At 38.9% G+C, this 13,787-nt stretch overlaps 1 protein-coding gene across 15 annotated transcripts in view; it reads right to left on the reverse strand.

Annotated features, from left to right (window-relative positions):
* Window positions 1-13,787, reverse strand: part of MBNL3 (muscleblind like splicing regulator 3) — a 129,148-nt gene that overhangs the window by 36,226 nt on the left and 79,135 nt on the right. For 12 of the 15 annotated variants that reach the window (XM_044937435.2, XM_044937430.2, XM_044937431.2 and 9 more), the window contains exon 4: window positions 820-984. In XM_044937435.2, coding sequence (XP_044793370.2) covers window positions 820-984 — 165 coding nt within the window. Of the gene's footprint in view, window positions 1-819; window positions 985-8,565; window positions 8,926-8,966; window positions 9,094-13,787 lie in introns of those variants that run through there. The other 3 variants (XM_025276896.2, XM_006072968.3, XM_025276897.3) reach the window with 3 other exon arrangements.

Genomic DNA, 13,787 nt, shown 5'->3' on the forward strand with positions numbered 1-13,787 from the left:
GGAAACAGAAAGACCGAGAAACAATCACAGACCAGAAGAGAGAGCACAGATAGGATTCAAATAAATACACTGATACCCTGGATTGGACACTGTAACAGAAAGAGCACACTAGTGAAAAATCTGGTGAAGTCTAAAGAAAGTCTGGGGTTTAGTTAATAGTAATGTGTAGATGTCAGTTCCTTAGTTTTGACAAATAAACTGCATATAAGATATTAAAAGTGGGAAAAACCAGGTGATGGGTAATAATGGTAAGTCTCAGTACTATCTTTGCAACTTTCCTTTAAATCTAAAGTTATTTTAAAGTGAAAAATCTATTTAAAAGTAACAACAGAACTATCAAAGAGCAAGGAAATTTATCTGAATTAATATCCTAAATTAAAAGGTTTTTATGTAATAATCATCAAACCTCTCAAAATGTCCCTGCTCCTTTTATTAGTATTCTTCTATAAATTACATTTTTTGATTTATTAATTTACTGCATTGGGTCTTAGTTCTGGCATTCAAGATCTTCAGTTCCCTGAACCAGGGATAGAACCCAGGCCCCCTGCATTGGGAGCGTGAAGTCCTAGCCACTAGAACACGAGGGAAGTCCCTATAAGCTACATTCTTGGTGCCTGTAACCCAGTGTTTAAATCTCACAACTGATTGCTCCCTTCACATGCATAACATCTTTGCAGTGTCAATTAACATATTAGCTCGCATCCTCAATCCTTCGGTGACAACTTCCCAAAGTCCTTGCTAGGTTTTTCCAGTGTAGATATGCACCCTCAAAAAAAGGACACACATATGCAATTTTGAAAAAGCAGAGCTGTGACTTACAACTGATGGCATCTGAGCATTTTGGAACATAAACTGCATGTGCTGGGTGAACATGGCGGCGGCACTCTTTTGTTGAATCAGATTGTTCCGTCCATTAATTTCCAGCTGCGTCTTCAAATGTGGAGGAGGGTGAAGGTACTTGCAGTTCTCTCTGGCACACCGGCCCTAAAAATGAAGGATTTTATTAATTGACATTAATATATTTAAAAATCTGGTGTGGCTAAGAAAATAAGAAAAGTTTATTAATCTCTTAGCATGCGGGATGAACTGTTATAAGTACTTTATGTGAATGAATGTATTCTGTCTTGATACACGCCCCCTAAGACTGATACTCTCATCATTTTTATCTTCCAAATGAGCAGATGAAGAGGAGTTGCACAGCTAACAAGTGACAAAGCCAGAACTAAAACCTGGTTAGTCTGACTCCAGAACTCATTCTCATAGCCACCTTGCTCTGCTCCACTTTGGTATGCATCAACTTACATTTAAAATATAAAATATCAGGGACAGTATATAATCATAACATTACAGACATAAATAGAAATTTCCCAACGTGAGACATAAAATCAAATATGATCTAGGATGTGGATCTACATATGTAATCAGGAAAAATACGGAAAAATGTTAAATATATACACATAATGTATCTTGTAACTTTTAGATCCATTATTCTGGACAATTTTGGCTCTAGAGTTCTTTTCCCTGAATCCATATAATGTGAGAAACTGCTTGAAATCCACTGATATTTTGTTAACTGAAGAGTAAATCTCTTCTACCTCACAGTTATGCTCTTCTTTCCATTCTAGAGGGAATGGCCCCGGATCATTTGGATAACTGACACCCAAGTATATTTGGGAGTGTCAGGTATTTGAATGTTTTAGAGATGGTTTAAGCACTTCCAGACAGGATCATATGGCAGTCCTGTGGAACCAAACATGGCTTTGGTGTTACCTAAATGCTGATATGGCTGCTAATTACGGTGTTTACTGTGTGGCAGCAAAGGATGTCAGTGACTCGGTATTTATCACATTGTCAAATGTGTTACTTTGTGTTTGTTTAACTCAAGTACTGTACAAAGCAGCTAATGATGATCCCATTTGGATTACTAAATCTGCCATAATCCCTTTAAGATAAGCACAACTGCAAGCCATTCTTTTTCCCACAGTTGCTTAGATGCTTTATAGCAGGAGCTTACTGGAGGGAAGGGTGGAAAAAAAAAAAAAAGGCAACTTTTTTTGTACCCAAGAGCGCAAGTTGCTAGGCCACCTGAATTCCCAGGAGAAAATCAGTTCATCAAGTGTTTTCAACACATGCTATGAATTTTCCGTATTTATGATGCTTGAATGGACTATACTAATCACTCCTTCATATTTAGTTATCTTGTTATTAAAGCACTCCCGTAATTTCACTGGGAACAAGGTGTGGCCCCGAAAATTAGAGAGTTACCTATAATGTTGGGCTTCCCTTGTGGATCAGCTGGTAAAGAATCTGCCTGCAATGCAGGAGACTTGGGTTTGATCCCTGGGTTCGGAAGATCCCCTCAAGGCTACCCACTCCAGTATTCTGGCCTGGAGAATGCCATGGACTGTATAGTCCACAGGGTCACAAGGAGTCGGATATTGACTGAGCGATTTTCACTTTCTATAATGCAAAACCAGAAGCACTGCAAATGCTCTTTTAAATATCAGGTCAATGGGATGAGGTGGCTCTTTTACCTCCCCTGGCAGGGAACTGAGTATAACTTAAAACATAGCTTGATAAATAAAGGTAGCCACTATTGTTTTCCATTAGGCTTCTCATTCTGTTTCTCCAATTTGATCAATTTATTTTTAATCAAATTATTTATAAAATCAAACAATATCTTAGTTTCAATGTACCTTAGAAAAGAAAGCATTTATCGGTAGAGTTGAGGGTGGTATTAACCCAGTCCTCCTGAACTCATAAAGGTAGGAACAACCACATAATTTCAGCACATATAAGGACTGTAAGTGAAATGAAAGTCGCTCAGTTGTGTCTGCCTCTTTGTGACCCCATGGACAATACAGTCCAGGGAATTCTCCAGGCCAGAATACTGGAGTGGGTAGCCTTTCCCTTTGCCACGAGATCTTCCCAACCCAGGGATCGAACCCAGGTCTCTCATATTGCAGGCGGATTCTTTACCAGCTGAGCCACAAGGGAAGCCCCAAGGAAATCCTTATATGCACTAAAACTGGCGGTAATGGAAGCCCCCCCACTCCATTAACATGTCCCCCTAAGAGAAAATGTTAATTCTCTTTACATCTACTGCAAGGCAAAGACAGTCACAACGATTTCAGTCTCTAGATTCTTTACCCAGCGTAACTGGGATTATCTGGGTCAAAATTAACAGCTCAGGGGAACTGGTGGCACGTGGAGCCTTCCACAGCCAAGCATGGCAGTTTTAGGGTTTCTCTTTCTCCTCCTACTTCCCCAAGGTAGAGTCCTAAATCCTCTGCTCTCCTCTTTAATCTCTTTCCCCTGGAGAAATAAAGTCCGGGTAAAGTTTCATCTCTCACTGCAATTGCTCAGATCTTAAATCTCGATCTCTATCTCTGACCTCTCTTCTGAATTTCAGGCCTTTTTTAAAATCACTAACTGCAGTTGCATTTAGAAATCCTGCCCCCTAACCAGCTCTAAATAACTTACTCCTGACCTTCCTTCTCCTTAGACTATCTTTCGTCTTCCTGCCTACTAGCATTTAGGACTATTGCTCCAGTTCCCAGGCTTTGGGATAGGTGCATAGCAGCATTGAAAAAAGAAACCAGGCTCTTGCTGAGCAGGACTGCCTTAGGATCACAAACCCACCTTGATAGTTTACCCTGACCAGTGGCAAACACAACCATAACCATTTAAATAGGACACAATCTGTAACCCACCCCCAATTAGATGAGGACAGTCTCTTATACTCAGGAATTCAAAACAATAGATTATTTTTTTGTAAAAAAAGGAAAAGGAATACAATAAGTTTTTGCCATTTGTTAACAGTTTAGAGGTTTTTTTTTTTTATTTTAATTGGAGGCTAATTACTTTACAATATTGTATTGGTTCTGCCGCGCCACGCATCAACTTGAATCCGCCACGGGCATACACATGTTCCCCATCCTGAACTCCACTCCCACCTCCCTCCCCGTACCATCCCTCCGGTTAGGGTAGAGTTTTAACATCATTTACATTGAATGTAATCAGAGGGGAGAGGAGGGCGGGAGAGAACATGGTTTATTTGGCCCATTTCCTGCCAATGTACAGATAAAGGCTTGCTACCTGCCTCTGTGCTTTTACATTACTGTCCTTTACAAATAATAAGTTTTCTTAAGTTTTTTCTTGGGAAACTAATGAGATTTTTACCAAGCAAACACAGTATACAGAAATAGAAAAAAAAAGAATTACACTTTAAAAATCACATCAAGGTAGGTTATAAAACTAAAGTATGGAATATGAGGCAGCCTAAGATTTTAAAAAAACTTACTCATCTTAGTTATGAGATTGTACTTGATTTATAAAGCATTCTTTTTTGAATGACAGAATCCATAATTTAATTCTATAACAATGCAAATGCACAACACTACCTTACCAGAGATTGCTGCTTATGTTAAAGAACGCTTATAAAAGAGAAAAAAAAAAAAAACCTGCATTTTCAATGGAAACAATAGATGAGACCAAATAATTTAATATCAATGTTATCTGTGAAATACAATATTTCAAAAGAAAGCCAAGCCCCTTAAATTTTTTCAAAACAACTTTAGGATTCAGGGTAATATATTTATATGTACAACACTTGGTAGCAATAAATCTCCTCTGTATTCATTCTTCAAGACGCCCAAACTTAATTATAGGGCAAAATACTTTTATTGGAGTTGGGGAGGGGGTGGCAAACTTTGTTTTTGACATTTGCTAACATTTGCTTTTAGTCCCTGTAGGGGATTAAGGATTTCATAAGCACGTATGGATGAGATGGGGTGGAGGCAAAGGATGGATTTGCCCACCACAGTATGTAATCACTTATTGTTTTTCTGTCCTTTGGAAAACCAGTGACTATGAAGTTTTCCAGAGGCCAGCTAAGCACTGTGAATGGGCCACAAGACTATCACACCAGGTCTGTAACAGCCCAGAAGCTATCTTGGCAGAAAAATATCACCTGTTGGGTTTCCCAAGCCAAGTCAGTGGTGTCCAACCTCCTTCTAGACCCACAGGTTTAAGAGTTGCCATGTGCTCAGTGCAGACTCACAAAATTAAAGAAATCAAAGTGCAAGCTCATTTAGGCTTGCCTCAATTTCACGCCTTTTCCATTTCCTTTGGCCTTAAAAACAAATCATTCTCATCAGATCTTTCACTGTGATACTGAGTCAAGAAAATAGCAAAGTGATTTGATAAGAAAGTGATTCTCTGCTGAAATCAGTGTTACTATATCTACATATCTCCCTGCTCCCCTATTCCATCTACTCTCTTTGAAAAAAAACACACCCAAAAAGCAGCACGGGGAGAAAATAACCAATGAAATTTCTGAAATACATCAAAAAGTTGATGACAGACAAAGGAAGGGAGAAAATAACCAATGAAATTTCTGAAATACATCAAAAAGTTGATGACAGACAAAGGAAAAAGTTGCAGAGCATTCATAAAACCTCCAAAATTCAATCTATTCCTTTTCCTTACCTTCAGGCTTTTCACAGTACAAAGCCTTCGACTGAAAGAGAAAAGTAGCATTGTAGAGATTCAAATCCCACCTAAATCTTGGGAGTTTTGAGAATGAGTCTGTCAGAGACAAGACTTCCCAGGCACTTGGTGGTAGAAAACTCCTGTGAAAAGTACTTTTTTATGTTCATGAGACAAAGCTCTACCATCCATCAGAATAAGAAAAGGACCCCAGGAAGCTGAAAATTACCCTTTGTCAGTCACCAGTATCTTAACAGGAACAGCTGTTTGCAGAATGACTTGCTTCTTCAAATACATTAGGAATTATGGGAGGGGGGGAACCTCTCAAATACAATAATAACTGGATTACCTTTTCAAAGACATCTCATTGCTCTGCTATACTACCAAGAGTTAAATGTTAAATAAAGCCAACAAATAGGTGATTTGATTTCTATAAGAAAATGATTTCATTTTAATGATCATGTATTAAATGAAAAAACCTCTTGATTATACTGCCCAACTAAAACATACTTACATGCATGGACATGGATTCTCAGAGGAAGCAACAGTGATTTTAGAATAACACATGATCCGTACTAGGTTGCCTGGTTCCTACAACCATCACGGACCTTTTAAGGCTAGAAACAATCTGAAACAGCTAAAAGGCAACATCAACATAAACTGAGTATCAGCCAGATATCAACACACTAATGGCAATTTCCCACTTTCTTTCTCGTAAGAGTTGTTTTTATAAAAATGTGTATCCTCCAGAATTGTACCATTTATGAATACTAAGATATATGCACAAAAAGCATCCTTAAAATCTTAGATACAACTCAATTTAAACTTGGGATACAGACAAAAAAATCTTTCTTTAAAAAGCCTTTAATAAACCACTTCCTGAGTATACTGAAGGCAAAATTAATGAGGCTGACCGTCCCTCCACCATGGAGAGGGCAGGCAAGCACTCCACTGCCCCCCCAAGTCAGCGCTGCATCTCTTCTGAACTCTGCTTTCCTTTTTTTTTGTTATTGAAGTCTAGCTGATTCACAATGTTGTGTTAATTTCTGCTGTACAGTAAAGTGATTTAAGTTATATATATATATATATCTATATATTCTTTTTCATATTCTTTTCCATGCTGGCTTATCACAGGATATTGAATATAGTTCTCTGAGCTATACAGTAGGAGCTTGTTGTTTATCCATTCTCTGTATAATATTTTGCATCTGCTCATCCCAAACTCATGAACTCTGCTTTCTTGACATCCCATATACATATATAGAGGGCAATGACTTTGGTGCAAACCAGAGACCAAGTCTGAATAAGAAGCTGGGAGGAGAGCAGAAGAATTTTCTTGCCTATCTGCCTCAAGAAAGCTTTCGAATGGTGACCTCCAAAAGATGAAGGGAGGAGGAACTCAACAATCACACTGTTGTTCTCTGCAACAGCCCATGAGATAACCTGATTACCAGAACTGAAACATGTAGGGCTGAACCGGATTTTAAGGAACATCTCCTGCACCTTTATCTTACAGAGAAAGTGAAGGCCAAATTGATGATGTGGCTCGTCCTAATTAACAAGCAGCTCAGTACGGACAGAAGCCAAGTTTCCAGACTCTCACTACCCAATATGGATTTTCAGTTCAAATGACTTTCTCTATAAAGATTTTCCTGAAACCATGTTCCCACCCCCACTCCCCCATTCCCTTTTATCTCTCCCTCGTTTGTGCTTCCAGCTGCATCTTGTACTCAGTTTTATCATAGCACTTATCACTGTGTACATTGATAAATTGTTTGCATGCCTATCTCCCCATTTGACTTTGAGTTTGTTTAAAGGCAAGACTGTATCTTCCTCATCTTTGAACCTCCAGGGCTGTTTCTGTGCCTGGTGAATAGTGACTACTCTATAAAAGTTTGCTGAGTGGATAAACTTTGTGGGAATAATTTTATAGGGTATCACACTAAGCCTGCCTTAGAAGCCTAATTGCTTCTCTTGCTATTTCCTTCCCTAAGTTCTTTCTTCTTCCTCCAGAAGAGAACAATAGCCAACACATGACTGAGGCTGTTCCTGGTTTTCTGATTCAAATGAACCGTTATTTTATTCAGGTATAGTAAATAGTTCATTTGTTACTGCTTATTTTTTTAAATGAATATATACTCTGACATGTATGTGACCATCATGGCTGAAAACTCCTGGTCATTCAGTATACATTGAATCAGAAATGTTACGAACCCGAGGCACGCAGACACAAACCCTGGTATAATTCCCAGGGGTCTGTGGTCACAAGAACCCCCCAGGATATAGAGCCCCTACAAAACTGAATAAAGGAACCTGCAGCAGATTCATATTTAATCAGCACCTGGGCCTGCCCAAGGGGAGCACTGCTTTTCCAGGGTCGGTTTAGAATAAAGTGCCTCCTCCAACTGCTCCATCCCCACTCTTCATTTCTCTAACCAGCTGCAAGTCAAATTCCCTGAAGCTACTTAGACAAAGGTGGAATATAAGGCTTTAGGATAATCACATCGGGTGAGGCCTTCCTGTGCATCTCCACTGACCTCTTACAACAAAAATGTTTCTGCTATGCTTAAGACCCATATTCAGCTGTATTCACGTTAAACATTGATTCTCAAATAATCATGAGCTTGAACTTTTTCTGAAGAACAAATAACACCAAAAATCATAGTTGCTGTTCATAGTGAAACCAAGCCTGCCTCCCCAATACCCCAGGTCTGCTCCCTGCCCACTTCCCAATTTTTCCCCCTGTGGTCTAACACCTTCAGTTGCTTAAGAAAAATGTGATGTCTGTTCAATATGTTCCTCAGGAATGTATCATCTCCGTTTACAAAACAGACAGCCAGAATCAAATTAAAACCCCCAAACAACTGAAGCACACAGGTACCGAGTTACCAAAAGTCATAGGCGTTTCTGATGCTAAGTATTCACGGAAGCTGTCTTTAAAGTAGTTGATGGCTGCCAACAGAAAATGTCATTAAAACACAGAAAAAGAGGAAAGAATGAAAAGAATGACATTGAATTTGTTACTCCAAGAAATAAAATACACAGAAAATCATGCACCTTCAAGAAGCTACTTACTACATAGGCTTCTTAGGAAGCAACATAAAGGGGTGTCTCCCTCCACCCTTAGGCAGTCAGATCTCTGGCTCTCAGCATTGCCTCGGCTCCCTTTTCTGGACACCCGTCCAGTCACTACAGCGACTCAGAACCAGGACAGAATGGACACTGGCTGCCTGTACCCTTTCTTCCCGGCTAGGGCTTCCATCTGGGCTCACATCTAGGGTTGCCAGATTTATCAAATGAAAACACAGGACTCCCAATCAAATTTGAATTTCCCATAAACAAGGACTCATTTTTTTTAGGATAAGTATGCCCCATACGAAATATTATCTGGCAACCCTCTCCCTATCTATTCGTCCACTCCAGTGAGTTAAGCTAAATAAAGTCAAATCCTCAAAAACCCATTTACCTCCCTTTACCTTAAGGTCATAAGCAGCCCCCTCCATTGGAAACAGCCTAGGCCCTACTAGGCCTTCAGTTCCCCCAGAGCAAAGCAGAAGGCCCTCTCAGTCCCAGCTTACCTGACCAGCTGCAAGGAATTTAAGGAAGTTGACTGTTGGAGAAAGCAATTTTTTACTCCCTGGCTCCTCCCACCAAAAGCTTCACACGGCTCCCTACCCAGTCAGCCACTCCACTTTCCCAACCACTGTGGCGCAACAACTGTGTATTCAAATGACTTTGATGCCTGCCTGCCAGAGCTCCTCCTTTAGACTAGGATGGGGGGAGGGCGTGGTGAGTGACCACTGTGCCGATCTCCTGACTCTTTAAGTCTATATAAATTTTCTTGAACATATGAATTATTACAGGAAGAGGAGGCTTTTATGTTTTAAAGTTGTTTTTTTTTTTTAGCAGGGGGAGGGAGAGGAGAGCAGATTAACTTTCATTTCTTCAGTCCTGTCGGTGGCATACTCAAATTCAAGCAAAAGTCATCCAGTGAAGCCCAGGAAAACATCTGCTTAAGCATCATGTTTCTACAAGCACACAGAAGATGGATACAGATACATATTCACAACGTGCAAAAAACGGCATGAATAGCCATTATTTGCATAGATGTCTTTTACAGTCAAGCCTTGATTACTCATATTAAAACAGAGGCAGATATAGAGGAGCATGGTTAATTCTAATGAACAAAATAATATATTCAGGAAAAATGGCGATTCGTAACAGCCCCGCATGACAGACTAGGTATAACACAAAAGTGGCAGTGGTGAAAATTCAGGAATCAGTTATGAGACACAGTCCTGAATTTTTTTTATTAAGATTTCAGGCTCTTTTGTTGGGATTATCAAAGAGTCAGAATTAGTAAGATCAGAGAGAAGGAAATTGTACTTCACTGGGGAAGCTTATATGTTTATAGACAACATGTCATAAAAACATTAAATGGTAAAGCTGGAAAGGCTCTTAGAAATCAGTCTGTGTAATATTCCTAAGAGAGGAGGCTCAGAAACTGAGCTTCCTGGTGAAATACTTGTAAGGAATGGCACACTCTGTTCCCCTCTTGGAGATGAACAGTCCACCAGAGCTGAATAAAGGTTCCCTCTCAGATGTCCTAAATAAAGAAATCGGCCAGTCTTTAAGAAACACACATCAGTCGCAGAAACCATTCCCTCATTTTTTTTTTCCTAAGATACCCTGTAACATATTTCATTAGAGAATCCTTATGAAAATACTAATTTAATTCAACTTCCTCCTTTTAAAGCTCAAAGCAAGCCCCATGGCATTCAGTGAACTCCAAGGAACTGGATGGCCCGTTAAAATGACATTGAACATTTCTGTCCATATTTGATCTCCACACAGCTAACAAGATGGAGATTTTTCCTATGATGGCTACAAAGATCCCACAGTCAGCTTCCCAGCACCCCTGGCCAAAGTTGTAAGTTCTGCCAGAGCTTTCCAAATGGCTGCTGTGCTTTCTTCTTTTGTTTGAATGCTTCACTCAGGCAACTTTGAAAATCACAACTTCAAGCCTTCTCTGTCTAACTGGCTTTCCTACACTGTGACTTCTAACCCTTGAAACCATGCCAGTTACCTTAGGTTTTCCATGACTTAAGGGTCTCTAGTGAGTTCTAACGGCACTAAAACTTGGGAAGTAAGAAGGTATTTGGCAATCCCTTCAATTCCTAAGGGTCTTAGTTGTGCACTAAACTTAAACCTTGCGGTTTCCACTTGGCAAAATTAAATTTCCTGTCTCGAAGTAAAAAGAAAGTTTCAAAGAAGAATTAAATGTAGACAAGTATCTTGCAAACTGAAGGGGAGTAAAAGGTGAGAAAGGCGCTGATTATTGTTTAGATTTAAACAATTTATCTTTGCAGAGCTCAGTATGCTGCTAAGAATAAATTAAATAATTACATCTCTAGAGTCAGTCACTACCCCTCCACCCAGAGGTTATATAAAGGACAAATATAGTTATTGATTTACCTATGTATTTTTGAAATTAGAGGCACAGAGATGAAAATCAGTCCCCATCTCGCTCTTTTTCTTTTTCCTGAACATAAGTTTTCTTTCAGATAAAGAAATTTAAAAGCATACCAAATGGCTGTTTACAGGGTCTTGCTAAATTCATAAGTAGAAATATTTCAAACAACAAATAGAGCCAAATGTATGCACTTTAAAATAAGCATTTTTCTCACGCTCCTACCCAACTACCTAATTAGTAACAAATATGAAGCTTCCAAGCAGAAAGGTTTACTGGGTAACACGGACTGCCATGAGAATACTCAGAGGCATGGATTAAGTCTACATTTTGTTAATGATAATATATTTTTATCACCAAAAGTCCTGCTGAAATATCCCTTTACACTAACTTGTTATTAAAACTGTAGGCATTTAAGAGTATCAGACAATCTCCAAAGAAAGCTCCAAATTCCAAATGCAGTCTGTATTTAAATACAGTGGCTTTTTTTTTGCCAAGTGATTCTTTATTAGGCCAAGCTGCTGTTTTTGTTCTGACATAAAAACAAGCAGTTTATTGATATAAATTCTTTCTCTTTAAAAATAAAGATCTATTCTGCCTGGCCTGAATATCTACCAAATATACTGTTTCATCCAAAATGTATTTCAGAGATGTGAACAGAATTAGAAAACTTCTCGATGAAACTACTGAGACTACTTTTTTAAAAGAAATGCTTTAAAATGATCTTCTCTCAGTTTCACTTGGTAAATATGGCAACCTTGTTAAACTCACCTTTTGCTTTCAGCGAGCAGTTAATATTTGATGATGATGAAACTGTTCCTGGTATTTAAAGAACTAAACAAGGCCATCCACAAACAATGTAACTAGAAATGGGCTTGTTTAAAGAAGATAAAATGATAAGTGGAAGTTTTATGTTTTAAAATAAATCAATCCCTCAACTATAAAACTCTCATAGCTTTACAGAGAAGTTGAAATAAGACCTCTGCCAGAGAATGCCTATCTCCACATCTAAAACAAAGTGAAGCAAAGGACAGCGAAAGTTAATTAGTTTTAAAAAATCTATTAATTGTACTCCACAAGTCAGTTTAAGCAGTTAGAACAAGAATTATGGGGAGAACAGAATGCTTGTAAGGATGCAGTTTCTTAAAAATATAAACCCTCTAGAGCACAGCAAGGTTTCTGAGATCTAGTCCCTGCCTTTTAATTAGCAGAATCCTTATTCTGGTGAGGGAAAAGTTAAATCTCCTCTAGCTTTGTTGTGCCTTTCCTGAAAATCAGAATAAAATTAGAAAACTTCAGAAAAGGTGTCTTGCCGAAAGAGAGTCCAGTTTATGTGTCTCTTATACAAGGTAAACCAGATTTCATTCTAGAAGAATATTTGATCAAGTGATACAATGAAGTAAACTAGGCCATGTAAAAAAAATATATATCAGTGTGCTAATATTTCACACTTATTTTTCTCCTGAAGATACGTGGAGCATTTAACGTTGTTTTATGTTTTACACTGATTTTATATACTAGACTCTGGCATATAAGGTCAAATGACCCCCTTCAGATGCGAACTAATTCTGACCTTTTATGAGTGGGCTACAGAGTAATGGTATCTACAGGTTTAGCTCATGTTCCTTGGCATGTGACGATTATTGACACACATTTAGAGACCAGGTTGGGACCGTTGTAAAATTATATTTTCTATTAATTTCATGAAAGTAGTCATAATAGCACAACTCATTTGCGGGCTTTACTGAACGCTGTTTGGGTTGGCATCTTTTTCACACCATGTCCACTTGAATAACAGCAGACTTTGTAGTATATTTACCATATGTCAGACACTGTTCAAAGTGCTGTCTGTGCATTACCTCCTGTAATCTGCACAATATAACCCTAGGAAGTCAGTGCTCTACTGAAAAACTGAGGCACAGAGAGCGGAAGGAACACGCACAAAGTAACAGAAGTAAGGCAGCAGAGCTGGAATTTGAACAAGTGCACGAGCGCCTCCCATCATCTCGGTGTGCTAAACTGAAGAACGAGCTTGTTCAAATATTTCCAGTGTTCTGGTCACTATTTTCCCGTCTAAGATTATAATAAAGATTACATACCAACTGGCTGTCAGCTATGTCCCCAAACTATTCAATAGGTGAATGTATGCCAAGTGGCCTGTTTTGTTAAGTACCTGGGCATCTTGGGTGACTTGAGAATGAGTAAGACAAGGTAACTGAATGTCCAGTGTTTTTTTTACACCACATCCACCTGAATAACTTTACTGTGTATTTACCATGTGCTGGGCACTGTTCAAACGGCTTTAAACGCATTATTGAGTCTTTTATCCTAACCAAAGCAGAACAATTAGTACAGATATCTCATCTCTTAGCACAGCTTTTTAGTAAATACACAATAGGAATGTTGCCAGTTGGTCTGGAAGAAGCAGTGTCCTGGAATCAGGAGATGGGTTATGAAAACTTAAGCACAAATGACCACAGCCTGACAAGAGTAACAGTCCTGAAAACCCCATGGACATAGAGAACGGATAGAAGTGGGGCTCGGTGAAAGGTCTGGTTGTGTGCCTTTTGGGACTATTATTATTGCCACACTAAAAGCAGAATTAAAAACAAGAACACGGCAGGGCCATTTAGAAGCAGGTTTACTCAGACTACAAAAAGTGCTGAGGGCTGTAGGTTCAACACTATGACAAAGCGGGGAAAATCCCAAATAATGACAGAAGATTGAATTTATTGCAAAGAAGTACAAAGTGTTCTTCTGAAGCATTTCATTCCACAAAGAACACAGACAAATAAGAATTCACACACACCTCACGAAAGACATGCCA

Source organism: Bubalus bubalis, chromosome X (genome assembly GCF_019923935.1).
Source record: "Bubalus bubalis isolate 160015118507 breed Murrah chromosome X, NDDB_SH_1, whole genome shotgun sequence".
In the NCBI taxonomy this organism is placed as follows: Eukaryota; Metazoa; Chordata; class Mammalia; order Artiodactyla; family Bovidae; genus Bubalus; species Bubalus bubalis.